This window comes from Salmo trutta, chromosome 13 (assembly GCF_901001165.1).
Source record: "Salmo trutta chromosome 13, fSalTru1.1, whole genome shotgun sequence".
In the NCBI taxonomy this organism is placed as follows: Eukaryota; Metazoa; Chordata; class Actinopteri; order Salmoniformes; family Salmonidae; genus Salmo; species Salmo trutta.
Window position 1 is genome coordinate 5,108,387 of NC_042969.1, and position 26,293 is coordinate 5,134,679.

At 40.3% G+C, this 26,293-nt stretch overlaps 1 protein-coding gene across 5 annotated transcripts in view; it reads left to right on the forward strand.

Annotated features, from left to right (window-relative positions):
• Positions 1–26,293, forward strand: part of LOC115205099 (follistatin-related protein 5) — a 156,717-nt gene that overhangs the window by 62,481 nt on the left and 67,943 nt on the right. For all 5 annotated transcript variants that reach the window (XM_029770730.1, XM_029770732.1, XM_029770733.1 and 2 more), the window contains exon 5: positions 22,341–22,537. In XM_029770730.1, the coding sequence (XP_029626590.1) occupies positions 22,341–22,537 (197 nt within the window). The remainder of the gene's footprint in view (positions 1–22,340; positions 22,538–26,293) is intronic.

Consider the following 26,293-nt stretch of genomic DNA (forward strand, 5'->3'; position numbering starts at 1 on the left):
TGTTTCCCATTTTCCATCACAGTTATTAGTTTGGAATTGGAAGAATAATATAGTCAAAGATGGTTGTATATTTTGCGGAACAAAAGACCCCATCAAAGAACTGTGTATAAAAACCCTCCGTAATGAAAGTATTATCACTTTCCTCCCATGCATGAGTCCGAGGCAATTCAGTCAGGGTGGGGCCTTGTCTGCATGCATACGCAAAGGGTACCAATCCTTTTCATACCAATCAGACAAAGACATTTGGATCAATGATCTGTCCCTGGTTGTCTGATGCTCTAATCAACTTCTCCATGTGTCCTGTCTGGTCAACCTTCCATCCTAGCCATCTGAAAATCAAGCCTCAATCAATGAGCATTCATAAGTGGGATTGTGATATTTGACCAACGTAGGCTGAATCAATACAAGATCAACATGAGCCAAATCAAAAAGGCTCTCGGCCTGAAAATGGTTTCTTTTAGTTGCTCTTTGTCCGTGCCCAGAATTGTTTTTTACAGTGACTGATTTGTAATCAATTTCTTATTCGATGTGAGCAGCGTAGGCACTGCTCGTAGACCTGTTGGTCCAATTAGAGCCCTCTCCTTTTTAAAATATTCATGGCCCCTTAAAAGCTTTGTTTTTCTCTCTAGAAATAGACTGCAGTATTACTGCACTTCTAGCCACTTCCTGCTATTCCATTAGTATTTTCCCTGATAGGGCAAAGCCCTAATGTTTACAACATTTGTCTTTCTTCCACATTAGTGCCCGCGTAGGTCTTGGCGGCAAATGACTGTAGAGGATTTGTTCATTGCAGCGCATACAAAAGTCACAGTTAAAATGGTGGGAAATAGATAATTGAGGCAAATGTGTAGTGGCGCTTACAGCTAGAATCCAGACATAATTATAACGTGTTATGATTGGGGGTTATTAGTGGTGAAATGGAATGTGCCTAAATGTCATATTATAAAACATGTCATTCACATATTTATAGCCCATGCAGACCCTGATTTCAATTTACCTTGAGTTAATGGGCATAAATACTATCTTAGTGTAATCGTGATTTCCAATCATTTCAATGTCACTCTAAAATTGTTTTCCCTTTTGGTCGTGTCGATGTAAATGCAGACGAATTCAGCTTCAGCCATTTCTATAAAATGATGTATAATACCTGATTACTATATGGAAAGGGTTCTACATTGAACCCAAAATAGTTCTACCTGGAGCAAAAATGGGTTTACCTGGAACCAAAAAGGGTTCTTCAAAGGGTTCTCCAATGTGACAATTGAAAAATCCTTTTTCAATTGGATAGAATAGATAGATAGGATAGAATAGATAGGATAGAATGCAATAATTGACTAATATTTGTCATATTCTAATAATTCTCCTGTGCCAATTTATCGCCACGGTTCGTGCCATGGTGATACTTGCTCTCCTGTAGATCTGAAGTAATTGGATGGTGAACCTTGCATCAAACCAACCAGAAAAGCAAGGTGAAGCAATTCAAGCATTCTTGAAAGTCAGGATAATCCTTGTCCTGCAAAGAAACGTTATTTTTATAGTTGAAAAAAATCTATTTTGCAAGCAGTAGGCAAGCATCGGCAGTCATCATTTATTTGAAAAACACAATTTCCATCATCATTTGACGCACTAAAGAAAAATCCACGCCTATCGAACTGATAGAAATGATGTTGAACGGATAAAAATAATTTTCATATATCTTCCATTTCCATTACAGATGTCGCAAATATTGTATTTGCGACATTGCTCTTGTTGTGTCTGGCAGACACGGACCACAGACCCAGTAGAGCTGCCTTATATAACGTCACACTAATGCCATGCTAATGTCACAGTAAGACAAGAAACAGATATCCAGGCCTCGAAAAGACAAGTCAAGTTGCAAATGCCAGATTAAGTTGATAGAGGGACAATTAGTACCAGGGGCTTGGGTTGCCTAGCAGCAATGATTGTTTTCAAATGTGAGAAGAAGAAAAAAACCTGCCAGGGATCTTTTGAGTTGGTCTCAGCTTAATTAGTACATGTGGAAACGGACAGCCTCTATCTGCACAGCGCTCTCTCGCTCTTATCTCCTAGGAAGGACAGGATAAGAAATGACAGCCAATGCGTTGACGGAAGGTTCTCATTAGGCCTTTGGATAACACATGACCCCCGTCTACTTCCACCCCCCTCCTCCCCTCCCTCCTCTGCTGCTCGGAAACCGAGTCGGGATTGGATTTGATTGAAATATGAGTGGAGAACAAAAGCTTGTCCAATCCAAGGGGGAAGTTTCGTGGATGGAAGCAGGGCAATCTCAGCAGCCAGACAATTGACACAACCATAGACAATTAACAATGAGATCCTGGCATTCCAGCCAAGTGCTCTCTGTGCTTCAGAAACACATCCATGTACCAGTAGGATGAGATTTTTAGTTTGTGTTGTTGTTTTCATGTGATAACCAATGATTTCACTCATCCGGAGCAAGAATTCAATCCTAGAACCAGCCCTATTGCTTTAGTCTTTGACTATTTGGATGTTGAGTAGTGATATAGCATATCCGTGTGATTTCAGTGTGCCTAGAAAGACAAAGACAAAGGTTTAAGATTAGCCTAGGATACGTTAAGGTAAGAGATGCTTAATTACAATACCCTAAGGAGTATTTGGTTATGTATGTCTTGATACTGTATGTGACTAGGGAATGGAGTCAATCAAACATGCATTGCATTAACGTGCAACTGCAGAGAAAGTCCCATGTTTCCTGTGCGACAAAGATGCACTACTTTAATAAAACCAAAATACTGTAAGTTGTTTGGTCTCGCCCGTGTAAGATTGTTTTATTAATCAAATGCTTTTCCATATGTCTATAGGGGGAATGTGTAACATCTTCAGTCTCACCTTTACTGTGCACGTTTTCATACTGTATGTGCTACACTGTTATTGAGTACTTTCTTTTATAAGATTTTCCCTCCAGGGAAATTAACAGTGAGTTAGTACTCGTGGTGCTCTCTGCATTTATTTATATTCAAGAAATACAATTTCACATCAACTATATGTATGCAGAGGAAGCAATTAAGGTTTCAGTGTTTCATCTGGCTTCAAAATCCAAAATGAAATGTTGTTTAGAAACAGAAATAGTCTTCGGCAAAAGTTCACTGGGAATAGTTTGCGCCAACCTCCAGTCAACTGTCAATGTTACCTGTTGCTAGGTTTGTGGTGATATGGACTGAGTTCTCTGTGGAAATACAGTGACTCAATTCTGTTTTTAAAAAACATTTTTTACTATCTCTCACAAATTGTTTTGCTGAACTAACAAAAAAGCCCTATCCGTCGAGCTCTTTAACATATTGGAAGTCATTTATCATACATAGTAAGTATTCATTTTTTTATGATATTAAATAATCTCAAGTGCTGAATCTTTGTTTGAATATCCATATGTTTCATTCAGGAACCAAGTTTGATTCTTCCGATAGAAGACATCTGTTCCACTTTTGGAGGATCACTGATTTAAATTAGCATAAATGACTGGGCTTTCCTCTAAGAAGTATTTTTATGTTGTTGAGGGAGACATTTAATGTAACAATTCATAAGTCAGAGAATACAAGAGACACATCTTGATTTCCTATGTACAGTGAACGATAAATTACCTTTACAAAACAGGCAGCATCTTAATTTATTATCAGCGAATACGCAGAAAAATAACATATTTTGTCAACCACAACCTACAGTGTCCCAAAGGCCTTCACAGTGTGCCTCACAACAAAACCCTTCCCTGTGGATGGTTCCCTGGTGGCCTGCTGTACGTCAGAAAAACATACTTATGAAGCCATCATGGCATCTTTTCCCAGGAGACCTTCTATCTAAATGAGGTCTCTGTGCTTTTCAATTCTAGTGAGACAACACAGAGGGATTTGCCTGCCTAAAACCTCAGAAGTAAGACCTCAGAAGCTCTGTGCGCTCTTTCTTTTTTTAATGACTAGGCTTGGCACGGATTCAGCGACCTCCATGTGAGACCCTGGGTGTGTCAGCCCCCCCCCCCCCCAACCCCATAAACCTGCATTGTCACCTGCAGAAAGGCTCCTCATTAAATCCTGACCTGTGTATCATTACGTTTTCAAAGGCTATGGGTGTAAATCAACCCCCAGGGTCTGCCTGCATGCCAGTTTTGATGCAACTTACCTACAGTATGTATGTGTATCTCAATGCTCCATTTTTAAATGTTTGTGTGGTTGTGCTACAGTGTTTAATAGTGGCTAACAGTTCAATGCTAAAGTGCACTAACACTCCGAGTAGTCGAGATTAAACGTTCCCGGCTCAATCCAGACAGATTATGAGGCTCATCTGCTGTATATCAAATTAATGATGCAGGATCAGTTTGGTGCATTTGTAACTAAGAACAGCACACACAGGCACATATGAGAAAAGATAGAGACGCTAAAGTACCCTCTTTGCCTTGAAATCATACAGCACAAGTATTTCTGTTTGATGGTGTTACTCAAATTCTGCTTCAAAAAAGTCTGCCGTCAGTCAACCCTGCATTTGAAAGAAAATGAAAATGAAAATGTACTCAGCTTTATTTTGAGAGTGTTTTCATCCATAACAGGTGGACCGTTTAGAAATGACAGCACTTTCTGTAGTCCCCCCATTTTAGGAGTCAAAATTATTGGGACAAATTCACATCTTTAACCTTTATTTATTTATTTATTTAACCTTTATTTTACTAGGCAAGTCAGTTAAGAACAAAATCTTATTTTACAATGACGGCCAAACCCTCACCTCACCTAACCTAACCTGGACAAATTGTGCACAGCCCTATGGGACTCCCCATCACGGCTGGTTGTGATACCTGCCGGGATCGAACCGGGTTCTGTAGTGACGCCTCTAGCACTGTAATGCAGTGCCTTAGACTGCTGCGCCACTCGGGAGCCACTTATACTGTATGGTTATTAAAAAGTAAAGTATTTGCTCCCATATTCATTTTAACAGACGCTCTTATCCAGAGCGACTTACAGTAGTGAGTGCAGAGATTTTCAAACCCACAACCCTGGCGTTTTAAGCGCCATGCTCTACCAACTGAGCCACTCGGGACCACGCAATGAATACACGCAACAAATACACGCAATGAATACACGCAATGAATACATCAAGCTTGTGACTACAAATTAGTTAGATGCATTTGCTGTTTTTTTTGGTTGTGTTTCAGATTATTTTGTGTCCAATAGAAATGAATGGTAAATGATGTATTGTGTAATTCTGGAGTCACTTTTACTGTAAATAAGAACTGAACAAAAATATAAACGCAGCATGTAACGTGTTGGTCCCATGTTCCATGAGCTGAAATAAAAGAGAATGTTCCAGAAATGTTCCATACACACAAAAAGCTTATTTCTCAATAATGTTGTGCACAAATTTATTTACATCCCTGTTAGTGAGCATTTCTCCTTTGTCAAGATAATCCATCTACCTGACAGGTGTGGCATATCAAGAAGCTGATTAAACAGCATGATCATTACACAGGTGAACCCTGTGCTGGGGACAATAAAAGGTTACTCTAAAATGTGCCGTTTTGTCACACAACACAATGTCACAAGTTTTGAGGGAGCATGCAATTGGCATGCTGACTGCAGGAATGTCCACCAGAGCTGTTGCCAGAGATTTTAATGTTAATTTCTCTACCATAAGCCGCCTCTAATGTTGTTTTAGAGAATTTGTACTCACGACTGCCGACCACGTGCATGGCGTTGTGTGGACGAGCGGTTTGCTGATGTTATCGTTGTGCACAGAGTGCCCCATGATGGGGGTGAGGTTATGGTATCGTCAGACATAAGCTACAGATAACGAACACGATTGCATTTTATCAATGGCAATTTTCAATAGAAATACTGTGGCAAGATCCATTTCTTTTAAGGTATCTGTGACTAACAGTTAAATAAAGGTAAAAGAAATATAAGAGGCATATCTATATACATTTATTTCAATTGACTGATTGGCTCATATGAACGGCAACTCATTAAAATCCTAGAAATTGTTGCGTCGATAGTTTTGTTCAGTATACATTAATGTGGATGCTACCATGATAATCCCTAATGAATTGTGAATAATGATGATTGAGAAGTTACGTACAAATATCATACCCCCCCTCCCCCAAAATACTAACCTCCCTTGTTATTGCAATGGTGAGAGCTAAGCATGTCTTGGGGGTATTATATTTGTGCAGTGCATTTAGGTTCTGAGAGGCCTGGGATTGAAGGAAAGTCAGTCAGTAATCACAGTGCCATATTCGTTTAGATGAACTTAGAATGAAGGTATGTCATGATTTGTAAAATACAAATAGTACGGAGGTCGTCAGAATTTTTACAAAAGGGGACACCTCACCCAAGGTTTATCAGCAATGAAATCAATCACTCTTTGATGTTCAGTTCATGATCTGAGCATTTAGTATGGTTCAAAGTCACAGGAACATCTATGAGGGAATTTATGCAGTGAGTAATGGAAGACCAGACACTGGACTTTTAGTAGGTTCTGAATTGCTGTTAACAGGAGGAAGATCAGTAGTGTTGAAAAGTTGTACATGTAATTTAGTCGTAAAGAGTATTCAGGTGAGCTTCCCAAACAGGGATTTTTTTTGTTGCCATGATAATAGATTTAAAGAGTAACCTAGGTAACATCGAGGGACATGATCCCATTTCTACTACTCGGACTCTAAGATCAATATTCTGTGTGTTGGAATGGAGCTACCAAGTTCAGTATAGATGTTCTTGTCTTTTATTGCTCTTCATTTGGCTTTTTCTGAGATCCCAACAGCGCATAATGATAGGCATATCACTGGATGGCATAGCCAGCCTTTTTTATTATGGCAAAATAAAGACAGATGCTGTAGGAGGACGTTGCAGATTTATTGCATAGCTTTGGGGACAGAGAATGGCCCATTTGTCGAAAATGTATATACTAAGAGAAATTTGCATTCAAATGATCACATTTTTCTTTGTCTAGTCCTCTGAGGTCACGTTCATGTACTGAAGAGTTACCAACTACCTGTCGGTATCGGACCTGGGTCATATGCATGTCTCCAGACTGTTATTCCACTGAGTTAAACTATAGGAATTAGCTTGGGGAGCTGATATGTTTCTTTAGGATAATGCTTCTTTAGGTCTCAGTCAAGGTTAGCCATCATGTGACGGTGAGTTTAATCCACTTAACCACCTCCGCTACTCTGCCCTAGACATGCTAGTGGAGTGTAAGGTTGAGTCGACAATCCATCACTTTCCCAACCATAAAGCGAGGCTAAGGTCCCTGAGACATGCGCTTCCCCCTCAGTCCATGCCAAAGCCTGCCATACACTTCCAGGAAGATTACCAGCTTTGACAGAGTCAGTACGATATCCCCTCTTTTTATATTCTTCAATTCTTAGAAGTAAAAACTCACTGTTCAGCAACGTTCTTTGAAAGGTAGCCTACCCACAGGCAATATAATAACTTCACTTAGGAACGGGGAAGAGGAGTGTTTCATAGGATGTTTGTTTTTTTATTTGCCAGCCTTTTCTTTTGGAATGTAGTGTGACATACCAAGCAGTGATGCAGCCAGACAAGATGCTCTCAATGGTGCAGCTGTAGAACTTTTTGCCAAAACTTTTCAGCCTTCTGAGGGGGAAGAGCCATTGTCGTGCCCTCATCACTACTGTATCGGTGTGTGTGGGCCATGATAGATCCTCAGTGATGTGGACACAGAGGAAATTGACGCTCTCAACCCGCTCCACTATAGCCCGTCGATGTGAATGGGGGGGTGCTCGGCCCTCCTGTAGAGGTTGTTGTCCTGGCACCACACTGCCAGGTCTCTGACCTCTTCCCTATGGCTGTCTCATCGTCTTCGGTGATCAGGCCTATCACCGTCGTGTCGTCAGCAAACGTAATGATAGTGTTGGAGTCGTTGGTGAACAGGGAGCACAGAAGGGGACTAAGCATGCACCCCAGAGAGTGCCCTGTGTTGAGGGTCAGAGTGTCGGATTTGTTATTGCCTACCCTCACCACCTGGGGCAGCACTTCAGGAAGTCCAGGATCTAGTTGCATAGAGAGGTTCAGTTCCAGGGTCCTTAGCTTAGTGACAAGGTTGGAGGGCACCATGGTGTTGAACCCTGAGCTGTAGTCAATGAACAGCATTCTCACATAGGTGTTCCACTTGTCCAGCTTGGAGAGGGCAGTGTGAAATACAATAGAGACTGCATCATCTGTGGATCTTTTGGGGCGGTATGCGAATTGGATTGGGTCCACTTGCCAGCTGATCAGCGCATGCTCTGAGTATGCATCCTAGTAAACCATCTGCCGCCCTGCAGCCTTGTGAATGTTAATCTGTTTAAAGGTCTTACATCGGCTATGGAGAGAGTGATAACAGATTCGTCTTGAACAGCTGAAGGTCTCATTGTTGTGTTGTTGTGTTGAATTGAATTGAATGGAATTGGACCGGGAGAGTTTGAGACTTTGAAAAGCACTCAAATATTTAATAGCATTGCTTAAAGTCCTTAAGATGTTAGGTACAGTGCTACCCAAGCTCTACTGTTCAACCAGAAGTCTTCAAGTGGGTATTTCGGAGGACTGCTGCATCAGAGTGTACCCACACTTTCACCACTTTAACCACAGGGCAATCACAGTTGTATTCCCATTGTGATAAAACATATTGCTAGATTGAGGTTGGGAAAAACATGTTTTACCCTTAGCTATTAAGAACTCTACAGATCCACACATCGAGGTGCGAGGACTCAATCAACACATCACAGGGCCCAAATAAAATCATAAAACACACAGTCAGATGATTCAGGGTATTCCGTGTGAGATGAAAAGCAATAAGGACGAACATTTCACTTCAGAGGTTCTGGCCTTGTTTACGCACCATCTATCTCCTTCCGTTTATGCTCTCCAGCAGGCCATCTAACCAGGCTAGGCCGCTCTCCAACGTTTAGAAACCACCTCACAGAAGCACGCCACATCAATTGTAAATGCATATTAAAAGCGTGGGCTGCATATACACCCGCGTGTCAATGCATGCTTATTGTACTAGCGAAGTCAAATATGACAGAAGCCCCGCTGGTTTCACTCTAAGACAAACAAATAACCATTAGTCTTTGATTGGTGCGTGTCTTTATAGCAGGCTAAGCATCAAAGCCTGCCCTTATTCTTTTCATGTTCATTTTGTACCTAAAATGGGCAATTATTCCATCAAACATGCGTGTAGAAAGTTGGAGGGCAGACACAAAACAATAATATGCCAAATTTGCCATTTAGACTTCTTTTGATGTTGTGGCCCTCTGATGTGCCGAATAATATGTTGACAGAATGGAAATGTCATTATCTGATGTTCACTGAAAAATAATGCTGAAACAGGTGATTTTTTTTATGAATCATTTTGAAAGGCAAGGAAGGGTATTCATTTAATTTATGCTTTGCTGGTATGTATGTGGTAATTGATTAGAGAATGAAGGGCTACTGTACAGTAAGTATATCTGCGAAATGTCATTAACAAGTAAGTGTCATGGAAAAATCATATCATTGGTACTTTTGATATATATTTTTTGGTACAAAATGATATTGCTTTGCCAAACTAGGAACAAACACAATTGTCCAAATGTCCTTTTTATTTGTCCGTGGTGAGAATACCTGCAGAGGTATTCTCACCATGTGTCAACCCATCTTAACACATTTCCTTTGAAATACCTGCAGAGGTATTCTCACCAATTTATCAGCTTCAATTGCAAAAATAGTTTACAGCGCTCTGTTTCTCTCTTCCTCTATCCCCCTCCTTTTCTTGATTTTATCCTCACTGAACAATTTGGAGAAATAAACCAAACAATTGCTGCCAAGATTGCTTGAAGCTCTGTCTTGAGTTGAGTGAGAGAGAAAAGGAAAGCGAGAGACAGAGTGGTGTGTCTGAGTGGAGTTAAGAGCGTTTTATTCTGCAGAAATGTGTTGTAGTACAAAAGCACGAACCTCAAACTATGTACAGTCCATCTACCCCCAGCTTGATGACACAGAGAAATGCATTTAATTTGTGGACAATGGCTACTTCCTCTACCAGGATATTTATTTCAAGGCACTGTGAAAGAAACTCTGATCGATATCGTATAGAGCGCAGCACAAGCCCTTTGATTTGCTACTGTAATCGCCCTCAATAAGAAAAAAAACTTTGAGGAAAGAAAAGTTGAAGATCCCTTTTAAATATAGAAAAATCAGGATCAAATACCATCTGATCCTGGATCTGTACATAAGGGCCGCTCCTGTGAGACTTTGGTCGAAGATTCCCCCCCCCCCCGACTCCTCTATCAGTTTGAATGAGGGCCCTGCCAAGACTGTCTGTGCGAAAATGACTGAGCGGACTGCCAATACCGCAGATTACATCATATATCAAGGCAAGTCAGATTTCACACAAACCATCAGTAAGAGCAATGCACATTTTGGACACAGAATAAATATTGGCTGACCCATAAGACCCAAGCCAATGTGTTACGTGTTTTTACTCTTAAAGCCCTCGAGAGGGTTATGTCCAAGGTGAACAGGGTTGTACCGCAACGAACTTGAACTTTGAATATTGTTGAATTGGAACTGTTTCAAACATATTCCTTCATACAGATCTTGTCTTCACTGTATTTAACACCACTGTTGAGTCACTGTTTGATAATCGTTGAATTCTCTATATAAACTCACAATTCCCTTGAGAACTGATATTTGTAACCCTTGATAGCCTTCATCTCGATCAATACGGAGCCACAAGAGAGTACTGTATAATCTTTATTTGAATCATGTCTGTAGTTCCCTGGTTGGGTTCAAAAGGTGATATGGTTGTTGGTGTGCTGTACTGTACTGTGCCCTGTCTGTGACCCTATTGGGGATTGATAGTAGTCTCATAGAAGATCTCTTCGTAGGAGCTGTAATCCGATGTGTACTGCGAGCCATCAGAGGACGGAGAGGCTATGTTCATATTTGTGTTTGAAAAAGAAAGATTGTGCAATGTGTAAGAACCCTGGTATTTGTCTGGTTATCAGAAAATGTGTGTCCATGAATATCTCTTTGTGTGCAAGGGTTTCTGTGGTCTGAGTGTTCCCTGACAGTTGCACAGTTAAAATAACTACATTTCACCAGTCACTGTAGAATACATTTGAATATAATAGAATACATTGTTTTTTGGGGGGTGGGGCGGGGCTTGGCTGATCCACAGAGTTGTGGTCTTGTTATCCCCCCTACCCCCTACCATCTTTCCAGTAGTCCGTATATAGATATGGATCGCTGGTGCTGATTTTATCTGTGGGATAACTGTGTTATAGCTCTAGATCTTCTTCCTGAGCCTTGAGGTTGGTTGTCCTCCATCATGTCAACAAACCTCGCCACCAAAGGAGTTTAGCTGTACCTAATGAACACCAGGGGGATCAGCCTGTGCCTGTAAACGGAATCATACACAACACCACACTCTCGGCCCTCTCAAACACACACTGCCTAGAGAGATACAGCAGCCACGAGGCAGCACTTGGCGTTCTGAACTAGTTAAGACTGGCAGATCTAAAGGAAGGAATCCCTACTTCCTTTGCTGGGCTTGTTGTATGTGTGTTTGATAAACAATTAGAGTGGATTGATGCAGAGATGGCAATGTTGAAACATGCTGTCAATGGAGTATGGGGCAGTGGAGTCTCCTCAGAGGAGGAAAGGGAGGACCATCCTCCTCAGGGAATTTATAAAAAATCTAAATAGTGAAACATTAATGAATGTAGTTCTGTCCTTGAGCTGTTCTTGTCTAATGATGTTCTGTATTATGTCATTCTGTGTTATGTTTCATGTTTCGTGTGGACCCCAGGAAGAGTAGCTGCTGCTGTTGCAACAGCTAATGGGGATCCTAATAAAATACCAAATTAAAAAATGTTACCTTTTTAGATAAAACTATAGTAAACAGTGGTGGAAAAAGTACCCAATGTCGTACTTGAGTAAAAGTAAAGATACCTTCATAGGAAATGACTCAAGTTAAAGTGAAAATCACCCAGTAAAATACTACTTGAGTAAAAGTATTTGGTTTAAAATATTCTTACATATAAAATGAAATGTAATTGCTCAAATATTTTGTGCCTTGTGAGGATCAGGTGATGAGTGGCTAATCTGCCTTTGCCATCCGTACTGTTAGCTAACGTTCAATCGCTGGAAAAGAAATGGGACGAACTGAAAGCACGTACAGTATGTCCTACCAACGGGACATTAAAAACTGTAATATCTTATGTTTTACCGAGTTGTGGCTGAACGACGACATTAATGGGTTATACACTCTATCTGCAGGATAGAACAGCAGCCTCTGGTAAGACACGGGGCGGGAGCCAATGACTATTTGTAAACAACAGCTGGTGCACGATATCTAAGGAAGTCTCGAGGTTTTGCTTGCCTGAGGTGATAAGCTGTGGACCACACTATCTACCTAGAGAGTTTTCATCTGTATTTTTCGTAGCTGTCTATATACCAACACAGATCGATGCTGGCACTAAAACCGCACTCAACGAGCTGTATAAAGCCATAAGAAAACAGGAAAACGCTCATCCAGAGGTGGCGCTCCTAGTGGCCGGGGACTTTAATTAAGGGAAACTTAAATCTGTTTTACCTCATTTCTATCAGCATGTTACATGTGCAACCAGAGAGAGAAAAAAACTCTAGACCACCATTACTCCACACACAGAAGCGCGTACAAAGCTCTCCCTCACCCTCCATTTGGCAAATCTGGCCATAATTCTGTCCTCCTGATTCCTGCTTGCAAGCAAAAATGAAAGCAGAAGGCACAAGTGACTCGGTCTAAAAAAGTGATCAGATGACGCAGATGCTAAACTACAGGACTGTTTTGTTAGCACAGACTGGAATATATTTCGGGATTCTTCCGATGGCATAGAGGAGTACACCACATCTGCACCATCGAGAGCATTGTGATGGGTTGCATCACTGCCTGGTATGGCAACTGCTCGGCCTCCAACCGCAAGGCACTACAGAGGGTAGTGTGTACGGCCAGTCCATCATGGGGCCAAGCTTCCTGCCATCCAGGACCTTAATACCAGGCGGTGTCAGAAGAAGGCCCTAAAAATTGTCAAAGACTCCAGCCACCCTAGTCATAGACTGTTCTCTCTGCACGGCAAGCGGTACCGGAGCACCAAGTCTAGGTCCAAGAGGTTTCTAAACAGCTTCTACCCCCAAGCCATAAGACTCCTGAACATGTAATCAAATGGCTACCCAGACTTTTTGTATTGCATATTACCTGAATTACCTCGACACCGTTGCCCCCGCAAATTGACTCTGTGCTGATACCCCCTGTAAATAGCCCCGCTATTGTTATTTACTGCTGCTCTTTAATTATTTTAATTCTTGTCTCTTACTTTTTTTTGTATTTTCTTAAAACTGCTTGCTGGTTAATAACCTCTTATGGCTAGGGGGCAGTATTTTCACGGCTGGATAAAAAACGGACCCGATTTAATCTGATTATTAGTCCTGCCCAGAAACTAGAATATGCATATAATTATTAGCTTTGCAGAGAAAACACTCCACAGTTTCTGAAACTGTTTGAATGGTGTCTGTGAGTATAACAGAACTCCTATGGCAGGCAAAAACCTGAGATGCTTCTGTTCAGGAAGTACCCTGTCAGACCTTTTATTTTCTTTGTTTGACATCTCTCCCAAAAACTAAAGATCTCTGCTGTTACGTGACACTTCGCACGTCTCCAATGGAGTCTCAGAGCCCGGGAAAAACAGGAATGACGTAATTCAAAGCCCTGGCTGAAACAAAGGAGAGCAAAAGCTAAGTGGTCACTCAGTGGACTAAGCCTTACGCTCGCGACCCGCCCCGCCCCCGGCTTTCGGTTTTTCCCTCAGTATACAGACAGGCAGATTCCCGGTCGGAATATTATCGCTTTTCTACGAGATAAATTGCATAAAAATTGGTTTTAAACAGCGGTTGACATGCTTCGAAGTACGGTAATGGAATATTTAGAATTTTTTTGTCACATTCTGCGTCATGCTCGTGGCCGAGATTTAGCGTTGGGATAGTGTCTAGAACGCACTAACAAAACGTCTTGATGGAACATAACGATGGATTATTTGGGACCAAACCTACATTTGTTATTGAAGTAGAAGTCCTGGGACTGCATTCTGACGAAGAACAAGCAAGGTAAGAACATTTTTCTTATAGGAAATGTGATTTTGGTGAAGGCTAAACTGGTTGGGTGTCTAAATAGCTAGCCCGTGATGGCTGGGCTATGTACTTAGATTATTGCAAAATGTGCTTCATCCGAAAAGCTATTTTAAAATCGGACATATCGAGTGCATAGAGGAGTTCTGTATCTATAATTCTTAAAATAATTGTTATGCTTTTTGTGAACGTTTATCGTGAGTAATTTAGTAAAATCACCGGAAGTGTTTGGTGGGAATGCTAGTTCTGAACGTCACATGCTAATGTAAAAAGCTGGTTTTTGATATAAATATGAACTTGATTGAACAGACATGCATGTATTGTATAACATAATGTCCTAGGTGTGTCATCTGATGAAGATCATAAAAGGTTAGTGCTGCATTTAGCTATGGTTTGGGTTTATGTGACATGATATGCTAGCTTGAAAAATGGGTGTCTGATTATTTCTGGCTGGGTACTCTGCTGACATAATCTAATGTTTTGCTTTCGCTGTAAAGCCTTTTTGAAATCGGACAGTGTGGTTAGATAAAGGAGAGTCTTGTCTTTAAATAGCTGTAAAATAGTCATATGTTTGAAAAATTGAAGTTTTCGGATTTTAGAGGAGTTTGTATTTCGCGCCCCGCCCATCATTGGATATTGGAGCAGACGTTCCGCTAGCGGAACGTGTAGATGTAAGAGGTTTTAAGGGCTTGTAAGTAAGCATAACATTGTAAGGTTAAATTGAATTCGACGCATGTGACAGATAAAATTTTATTAGATTTTTTTATTTGAATATACTTAAGTACAAAAGTAAAAGTATAAATTAATTCAAATTCATTATATTAAGCAATCCAAACAACGTCATTTTCTTGTTTTTGTTATTTACGTACAATGCATTCGGAAAGTATTCAGACCCCATTACTTTTGCCACATTTTGGTACGAGAGAATGCCAAGAGTGTGCAAAGCTGTCATCAATGCAAAGGGTGGCTACTTTGAAGAATCTCAAATATAAAATATATTTCGATTTGTTTAACACTTTTTAGGTTAATACATGGTTCCATATGTGTTATTTCATAGTTTTGATGTCTTCACTATTATTCAACAATGTAGAAAATAGTGCAACCCTAGAATGAGTAGGTGTGTCCAAACCTTTGACTGGTACTGTATGTAAATGTGATATTTCAATTTGATATGTTCTATAAATTTGCAAGCATTCCTAAAAAACATTTTTTTTTCATTATGGGGTATTGTGTGTAGATTGATGAGGGTGAAAAAACTATTTAATACATTGTAGAATAAGGCTGTGATGTAACAAAATGTGGAAAAAGTCAAGCGCGACTGAATACTTTCTGAATGTACTGTTATGCCTGCCAATCTATCAAAGCTCTTGCAGCATGAACTGACATGTTGTCCACCCAATCATAGGATCAGAGAATGAATCTATTACTGAAAGCATAAGCTACAGCTGGCTAACACTGCATAAAATGTGGTGAGTAGTTGCCTCAAAAAGAGAGAAAGACAACAGTTGAACAGTTTTGAACAAATTAATTTCTGCCAAAATTAAGGAGAAGCGAGAGAGAGCTAGCTATATTTCGTAGTATATATTTTTGTTCACTTTCTCTTTCACGTACTTAGCTACCATGGAACGCAGCTAGCTAGTTTGGTCTTCTCAAACACCCAGCTCAAACAGAGAAGGACGCTATGTTAGCTAGCTGACTATGGTTATCCAACACTGGAAGTCAAGGTTAGCTTTTGGTTTTATTAATTTATTGCCACTGGGGCCCACCAGTGTAACTGCTAAACTGCTTGCTGCTGACGGTACACTGTACTACATGATTGTAGTGGGTTTACTAATGCGTTAGTTCTAGTAGCTATGTTGACTTGACGTTAGCTAATATGGTGACAACGATGTAGGCTGTGTGTAGCAGGTAGCGGTCATGATATGAAGGTTTTGCTTGGAAATGTTTTTTCGCCTGGTCACAGACAGCTGATGTGTTGTGCACTGAAGTCCATAAGATAGATGCGAGAAGGAATTATATATACAATGAGCTGTTTGTATGTGGCTGCTATGAATGTGTACTGTGTTTGCGTGTGATCAGAGGTGTGTGTATTCATTGTTCCGATTAAAAAATCAATAAATATATATATATATATATATATATATATATATATATATATATATATATCTTAAACAGAACCAATCGCAACGAAACAGGGATAGACATACCTTAATTTGTCCAACAGAAACTCTCGTTTGTAACTGTTGAACTAATGATTATACCGTAGATCAGCTGAATGCAGGCAAGAGTGTGCAACACGGTATTGAATGTGACCTGTCTGTCTCTCGTCTTGTGCGTAGATCAGTTTACGTTGTAAACTTTCATTCATAGGCTAGGTAGTAGCAACCTCATGATGGGTACAGGTAAAATTTGAGTATCATGTAGTAGCCTACACCTATCCATGTTACATTGAGCTTGGTGAATGGAATATGAATGCCAGTCATGTAATCTGCTGTAATAGCAATAGCAATAAAAAAAAATATCCTCCCTTGTCTTAAACGGCACGGACCACCACTGGTATGGGGGTTATGATAGAAATGTGTTTGGTCTTCTAAATTGTGGAATAACGATGGAATGTGAATGTATTTCAATAGCACAGATGCAAACATAATGTTTTCAAAGAGATCCAATGGAATGTGAATCCCGTAGCGGATACATAATTGGAACAGTTTTTTAAAAGGTGAGGTACACTAAAATGCATAAGAGCTGAGTTGAGCTAATTAGGGAGGGAGTGTATTGGCCATAGAATTAGGAATTAGAGTACTAACAATAATTTAATAGGATCTCTATGGTACTGGCTCTCTAAAGGTAGCTCTTAGAGAATGAGTAGATTCAAGACCAAACTACTACCTTTTCCCCTACTGTATTTATTTATTTAATTTATTTTGCTCCTTTGCACCATATTATTTATATTTTAACTTTTAACTTTCTTCAAACTACAAATCTACCATTCCAGTGTTTTTTCTTGCCATACTTTATTTACTTTGCCACCATGGCATTTTTTTGCCTTTACCTCCATTATCTCACATCATTTGCTCACATTGTATGTAGTCTTATTTTTTTCTACTGCATCATTGATTGTATGTTGTTTTACTCCATGTGTAACTCTGTGTTTTTGTATGTTGTCGAACTGCTTTGCTTTATCTTGGCCAGGTCGCAATTGTAAATGAGAACTTGTTCTCAACTTGCCTACCTGGTTAAATAAAGGTGAAATAAAAAATAAAAAAAAATAAAAAGACTCCTGGCAAATAATGATCTCCTCAAAGGTTGGGGTGTGTGTGTGCACGAGCGTGCGCTTGTGTGCGTGTGTGTGTGTGTGTGTGTGTGTGTGTGTGTGTGTGTGTGTGTGTGTGTGTGTGTGTGTGTGTGTGTGTGTGTGATTGAAGATAAAGGAATGGAGAGAAACAGTGAGCCCAGCTCACAGGAGTGAGAAAAGCAAATTAGAGGTGCAACTGGGGGTGCCAATACACACTGGGCGGTAGCAGTAAGGCGGTAAAGAGACAGAGACAGACAGAGACTGAGTGAAGAGAAGAGCTACAGACAGAATAAGAATATTTTTCACCTTGAGCTGAGTGAGGTATCAACTACACCGCTATTATAGCTGGCAAAATCACAGGTTGCAACGGATCGTTTAATTTGATCTGGACTCTGAAAGCTAGCTAGGTTGCAAGAATGAGAATGTCCTATGTCCAATTCAGTGTAGAATGTCTATAGGAATATACAGAGTCTTATTCAATGCATTGACTGCATCTCAGAGAAACAGCAAATCGGTAGTGGGCTGGCCACGGCTGCAGTCATGCAGTCCCCCGGCTGGCAGAGCAGCTGTGGGGAGTTTGCGGCCCACCGCCCAGAGATCCATTTCGGATCCAGTCAGGTGTTACACCAATGACACCTCTAGTTGGTCTTTAAGATAGCAATCAGTGACCTTTGATTTGGGTAGCCGAGTTGTCACGCCGCGGCGGTTTGATGTATGGTGGGGCGGAGGCGGTACCTGGCGGATGGGGGGAACGTGGAAGGGGGGTATGTGACACAAGCTATTCCGCTGAGCAGCCTCTTTCCTCTTTCTCTGCATAAATAAAACAGCAATACTTTTTGAGCAGGGGACAGGGTTCAGCGGCATTCACCGTCCCTTTAACAGTGAACTGTGGTTTGTGGCGAAGTGGATGTTTAATCTACCTTAATGAACTGTCTCATTGCAACTCTTCCCCGTACATACATAATATCCTGTTTATGCTTTGGAATAATGGCTGATAGATCTATAAGAGGGGTGCTAAAACCCCTTGGCTAGAATTTAAAGTGATATTCTCCAAAACAATGGTAAAAGGGATCATGTCAGTTTGGATTCAAGGCTGCAAAGGCTCAATCCTCAAGGGCCATAGTACTGCTGACTTTTATGTCCCTCTAGCTTGATCTGCTTATGTTACCAATTAGACATAGGTTTCACACATTTGGTTACCCGTGTATAATACAGTGTCTTAAAGGCAAGGATGAAAACCAACATACACGATGGACCTAGAGGACCAGGGCCCATATTCATAACACGTCCTAGTGTAGAAGTGCTGCTCTATAATCAGTTTCACATGTTTTATCATAATGAATATGATTATATGGACCGGGGGAGGGGGGGTCCTAAATGAGCACTGAATTTTTTACTGTACAAATTGACTTTGAAAATGTTTTTTTCTGTGTACAAAATGTGTAGTGGAAATATGCTAAAGAGGCATGTTAAAAGGCAGTGTACACTGTAATCCATGGATCGTTGTTATTGATCACATGTGATTATAATGTGTAATGTGTAACTCTATGTAATATTGTTAAGTCAGGATGTGGGGAAGTAATTATAGATTATTGCAATGCTTTGCCACTTGATTTTGGCCAAAATGTAAACTATACTGAACAAAAATATAAACGCAATATGTAAAGTGTTGGTCCCATTGTTAATGAGCTGAAATAAAAGATCCCAGACATTTCCATAGGCACGAAAAGCTTATTTCTGTAAAATGTTGTGCACAAATTTGTTTACATCTCTGTAAGTGAGCATTTCTCCTTTTCCAAGATAATCCATCCAACTGACGGTTGTGGCATATCAAAAAGCTGATTAAACAGCATGATCTTTACACAGGTGCACCTTGTGCTGGGGACAAGAAAAGACCACTCTAAAATGTGCAGTTTTGTCACACAACACATTACCAAAGATGCGGCTTCCGGCTTCTTCACCTGCGGGATTGCCTGGGGGGGGGGGGGGGGGGGGGGGGTTGTAAGGCAGATTTTTGTCTCTAATAAAGACCTTTGTGTGGAAAAACTCATTCTAATTGGCTGTGGGTGGACCTATGCCCTCCTAGGCCCACCTATGGCTATGCCCCTGCCCATTCATGTGAAATCCATAGATTAGGGCCCAATGACTTTAATTCAATTGACTGATTTCCATTTATGAACTGTAACTATAATATTTGAAATTGTTGCAAATTGCATTTATATTTTTGTTTGTTTGTATAATTGATGTATTGACAATTCAAACATGTCAATTGGAATAACATGAATAAATGTATTAGTTTCAAATCAAATATGAGGAGGCAAGAGACTAAAGCCGTGAATGGACCATAAAATGGTCATCTATCATATATTCTCCAGAGAGCTGTACAGCATTAGTTTAAAAAGGATTTAATTTGAATTGATTGATCTTAACCGCTCGCAGATAAAATGACATTGCGTCTCTTCTCCATCTTATCGTTTTCACTGGGAGGCTCTTTTAATCTATCATTGCGGGAATGAAAAACAAGGATGACTTGACAGAACAAAGAAATATGAAATCCTTCTGATTCGCCGTGCAGCAAAGCCATTGCACAAGGCATGATTCCATGATTCCGCATTAGGACCACGAGTGTTGTGAACAATTACTCTGTTTGATTGCTATATTTCACTCTGCTGTCAACAGTAATACCTCTGTGGTGTGGGGCTCTCGTGATGGATCCAAATCGTATCATTCAACCCCTTCTGGCCAATATGCGTGCGTCTGCTCGCCCATATATTCTCATCCTCGAATGGGGAGCTGACCTGCAAATGATTTCACCAGTCCATTACAATTAATAACACGCAACGGGTCTTTCGTGCTTAGCGAGCTACTTAGCGTCACACCCGCCTGACGTGACCAGAATATTATTTTTTAAAACAATGTCTGAATGGGAGTCCGTGGCGGCGGTGAAAAAATCCCCCATCAGAAGGGCCAGTCAGCCATGGCGACTGCTTTACATGGAGTCTCTCGGGCCTCGAGGAGTGGTCATACGTTTCCGACATGAACAATGTTGCCGGAGTTTGCGTTATACAGAGGCACTCCAGGGGGAGTGTGTCTCGCTGATGGGTCTATTACAACCTAGTTAAGTCTCTCCAGGAGTCTTTTTGCAGTTCCGAATGCATTGCTGAAGAGATGTTTCAGAAAGCCTTGGTTGAAATTGAAACTGAATGACTTTATCCAATATTTCGACCCTCGTAAAGTTTGCTTGTTGTTGTAGCGAACATGAACAATTTGATTGTTGCAGGTGTTGTTCAAGTTGTTTGATTGTAGGGGTGTTTCCATTCAAGACAGATTCCCAACCATTCAGAACACACTGTATTGAAGAGATGCAGTCATCAAGCCATTTGTGTGTTTCACAAAGAATTTAGGTAGGGGTAAACAACGGCACTCTTCTCACAACATAGCTGAAGCACTAGACACAATACTCGGCTGACAGACATTATGAGTGGCTGCCATTCTTTTCAAAGCTCCCTACTTGACAGCTTAAGTATATCTTTTTTAGTTTGTTTTAGAAAATAGGTTATTTGCTACCGAGGCTGTTGAATGAATGCTCACTAATTGTACTCGTACCTGTGTGTGTGTATTTTCTAGAAAGAGAGAGAGAGAGAGTGTGCGTGTGTCTGTCCGTAAGAGTGTGTGAGTACGTGCCTGCAGTGTGTGCGTGTGCATGTATTTATGTGTGTGTGTGTGTCTGTCTGTCCCTGTGTGTTCAGGGCGTTTGATGACACTGACCTTCATATCCCCTGGGCTAGGGCTAGCAGCCATTTATCTTTTATTCATTCGGCCATTTCTGAGACAGCTTTTCTGTCACCCAGGCTTGTCAAAACAGAGGCCATTTCATGATGTGCAGCGCTTGGTGGCAAAATGGTGCACAGTCACACCCTGTAAAAGGTGATGCCACAGTCCTGGAGAGGCTTTGTCTTGAGACGAGACTGTCTGTCGCTAATTGTGTTATGCCACTGTCGAGAACACCTGTCTAGAGCAACTCAAAACATTCCCTCAAACTTTCTTTCCTGCTTTAGTATTTTATTTTTGCCTGGAGAAAGCAAAGTCTACTCAGGTGTAATTCACAACAGCCAACAGAACTGTCACTACAGAACTGTCACTAACACTTCTCTAGATATTAGAAAAATAAGTTTTACAATATGTCATGCGTTGGAATGACAAGTTCCAGTCATTATTTTTGCTCGTAACTCTTCAATGCTGAATATTTCATGTAGCTGACTCTTTTGATGTCTGCTTTGATGGTGGATTGCAAATACAAATCATCATATTTTCTCTTACTGTTGGTGTTTGATAATGAATTCGCTCACAACTTCCATCATTGCCAACCCACACAACACTACAAGTTCTGAAAGTGTTTAACTTAATATTCTGCACGAACAGAGACTCATATGCTGTAGACAGGTGTGCACAGGGGCGTCATGTACCCATTATTTTAGAAGGGGTACAAATGTTTGGTTGTTTTGGCTATGTACTCCAGCACTTTGGATTTGAAATAATACAATGACTATGCGGATAAAGTGCAGACTGTATTTTCATCCATATCGGGTGAACCGTTTAGAAACCCCCCCCCCCCCGCCATTTTAGGGGACCAAAAGTATTGGGACAAATTCACTTATGTGTATTTAAAGTAGTAAAAAGTTAAGTATTTGGTCCTATACACACAATGACTACATCAAGCTAGTGACTCTACACATTTTGGGGATGCATTTTCTGTTTGTTTCGCTTGTGTTTCAGATTATTTTGTGCCCAATAGAAATGTGTAATCTTTATTTAACTAGGCAAGTCTCACTTCACATGATTAAGCCATTTTAGATTCTAACTTCTTCTCTCTTGTTGTTGTTCCTCAGATGACAACTGCAGACTGAGTGACTACCGGAGGTTGAAGACCAAAATTCTGAACCTGCATGACCAGAGATACATGGAAACTGGCAACCGCGGGGGCCACAAAGACAACATGGCCACCAGAAAGAAGCTGGTCGACCTTCTGTTTAAGCGCTTCGACGCCGATGGTAGCGGGAGAGTAGACAGCAGCGAACTGTCACAGGTGAGGACACGAGGGTGGACAATAAAGCCACAGTAAACGTCTCTCCCACATGTCAGTAGCCATGCCATCACACCATTCCCTGGAATGAAGAAAGGGTAAACAAACAGAACCTAAACATTGTGTTTACTATAGCCTCCTAGGTATTTACTATAGGAGCCATCTTGATGTATTATTTTCAATATTATCCCCTTTTCAGTTGGTCTTTGCTTCAGAAAGCGAGGCGATTTAGAAATGTAATAATCCAGGTCAAAGGAACGTTCCGCTCGTGGTAGAATGTCGGCTTTGACTGTTACGGCCCGAAAGTGTGGTTGGATATGGACTTTTATGTGACTTTCATGACAAAGGAAGACATTTTATGCATAATGAATTTATGTTTGGCAATACCTGAGGACTGGTTTATATGCCATGCATTTAAATATTTGAATACGTAAGCAACCACTGCTGGTTTAAATAACCTTTCAACTGCTCTCAGTTTCATATTAATATATCCGGTGGCACTCTGATTTCTCCTGCCTCTATAAGACTGATGTGAGAGAGAAAACAAGCTTGATTCATATTCTTATGCATTCACTCTTTTGAATCCAAAGTGCCCCATTTGATTACAGCCAACAACTCTGGTATTTAACTATATATATATATATATATATATATATATATATATATATATATATATATATATATTATATATATTTTTTTTACATAACAACAATGCTTTCAGCTGGGGGATGAGAGCATAAATCGATGAACAGTGGGTGAAATACATAACGAAAGAGAAATTGTAATGTGTTGGGCTTTATTTGACTATGCAAATATTCCCTGTTGATACATTGGAAAGTTGCTTCAGGTAGTTACCATAGGTACCAAAAGTATTACATTACGGATGACACTAAGGACTAGACACAAAGCTATGAGCCATCATCTATCCAGGTGTTTTAATGTCAGTCTGTCCACAAACATCCACTGCACAGATTGAGTAACGCCATGTTGGTTATAAGTTATTCCTCACAGAAAATGCTAAGGTCTCTCTTAAACCTTGAAACATATGGCAACGGTGACACAGTTACATATACAGTACAAACTGATATTAAATGCAGAATATGTAGTAGCTATTCTAAGCCTAACGTTTTTGTCTTGTCTACAAAAGCGCTGCAATCATTCATTCTGAATATCAGACATTGACACGATTGACCTCAAACTATGGCACATCTCAAGAAGTCCTCAAACTATGCCACATCTCAGAGGTCCTCAAAACTATGCCAGATCTCAGAAGTCACTCATGGCTGAGAATTCAATCAGTGAAACCCTAATTTCTTCGCTCTTCATGTTTTGCCAGGTTAAGTTATACAAATTTGATGTGACCGATCATTTCAGCCCTCATTTACGAGTGTAATTGTTAATTGTAAATAAGACTTGCCTAGTTAAATAAAGGTTAAGTAAAATAAATAAAATAATTGTTAATTGTAAAAGAGGCTTCTGTAAATGGTGTGTTCATTTGACACGGACTCTGGTGGCATTCCAAACACGATGTGAATCATTTAGTTAATTTAGTTCAAAGGTTAAGGCTCGGGATAGTGTGTGCGTGTGTGTTTGTGTGTGTGTTCAATGTGTGTGTGTGTGCATGCGCATGTGTGTGTGTCTTCAGATCTGAGTGGAAGAAGGGGCAGGTGGGTACACTCTATCTTCAGACACGGACACCCTTCTTTATGTTGACGCAATCAGATAGTGTCGATTCCTCCAGTACATCAAACCTGAACATCAACTACAGAGAAAGGTAAAGGTGGTTTGATTTCTTGCCGGGACATGATACATTTAAGAGATGGTGTTGAGAATCATCAAAGACTGTGGTGATTTACAGCCCCCTCTAATATTACCATCTCCCTGAATCGAACCGTCCGTCATGGGGTGGTTCAGAAAAGCAGAGAATACTATGTTTTTTGATAACATTTTCTCTGAACCAACTGTGTCTAATGTATTATGAATGCGTTCGATTGCCAATTGTTATAAATTGTCTTAAAGGATGGATACACTTTTATGAATGCTTATAGCAAGTGTTGTAATGTACTGTGAAGTGATAGAGGTCAATGGAAATACATTTCTGGTACATTGTCATACACAGATGGCTTTAAGAACGTTTTTGAAATTCAACATGTGAGGTTGAATCATCACCAACATTTTGATCATTCTTTGTAGTTTACACTTTTCGTTCAGTAAGAGTCCAGAAAGCATAGCAGAAGTTGCAAAGAACAAGACATACTTGATGATGATACATTAGGCAGCAGTGCTGGGGAAGCTACTCTGAAATCATAGTTGACCAAACTACCAATTACTTCACACTAGAAGAAGTTGAGCTAAACAAAAGCTACCCTTAATAAAAATATTGTTAAAAATTATATAGTTAACAAGCTACCTCGGGAAAAATGATCATATCTACATCTGAAATGTCAGACTACAAATTGCAAAAACGGTTTCAAGTGAGAATTAGGCAGGTCTGAAGCGGAAAAATAAAGGAAATTATTGCCTCTTTCTCCATTATTTTCTTCTCTTTTTGCTCCAAAAAGTAGTGTAGTTCCAGTAGTTAGTTATACCGTTACATGGCAAAAAGTAATTAAACAGAAAACACTACCAAGATTTGAATTGTGTTTAACTTCCACCAAGCTACTGCAAAATACAGTTGTTCACTACTCCCCAACGCTGTCATATTTTGTCACGCTTCATGACAGCTGATCTAGAATGATGGATGAGTGAAAGTCAGCCTGGCGGTGAGATACTGTAGATCCAACTTGTCACATTTCAAACCATATATAAAACATAACAAGAGTCTTTGCAGCATGAAAAGGGGTTTCCTCGGGATAATACTATTTACTTCCAGAAATAAGAGATCTATAGACAATCTAGGACAAGGTAAGACTTAAAGAGTAACTTTAATGAAAAAAATAATGTTTCATCAAAAACCAGATGTTTTAGGCTTAGTTATAGTGAAACACGTCAATGCTGGTCTTCATTGTGATAGTTTGTTGCAAAAGTGATATATTTTGGTCTTTTAGTAGTAAATCTAGCTCTTATTGCCCCTAGCGGTTCAACTGTACCATTGAAATCATGTTGTAGAGGCCTCTTGAGAAGGGATCGACGCAGGAGATAAGAAGCAGGTACAGGGAGTGAAGGTTTAATAACTGACGGACATGGAACAGGAACACGTAACTACAATTAATGCGACACAGGGAACACCACCGAGGAACAGACAGATATTCAGGGGCAATCAACCACGTGAAGGAGACCAGGTGAGTCCAATGAGCACGGCTGCGTGTAATAATGGTGACAGGTGCGTGTAAAGACGGGTAAAGACGGGAGGGGGAGCGGTGGCAGGCTTGACATCTTGAGAAGGTGCCTCTACGTCAGGGATCATCTAGATTTATCCGCAGGCCGATCTTTTCTTGAACGGATGGTCAGGGGTCCTTGAACATAATTACAAATAATTTGTAATTAGAATTAGAAATAATTTGTAGAATGCAAATGGACCGCAAGAAGCCCAAACAGATATAATGACTAAAACATAATAATTTCACGTCATCTCAAGGGAGGGGTTCAGTATGAAATACACTCTCTTCTAGATGTGCTGGGTGGTACCACCTCAAGGCTAACTATAAAAGCAGGTGACAGCGCACCTTATTTGGCAATGGTCTTGGTAAGTGGAATGTGCCATCATATTTTGCATGCTTCCTTGACTAGACTACTGACGTTACACAAAATTCCAAATTC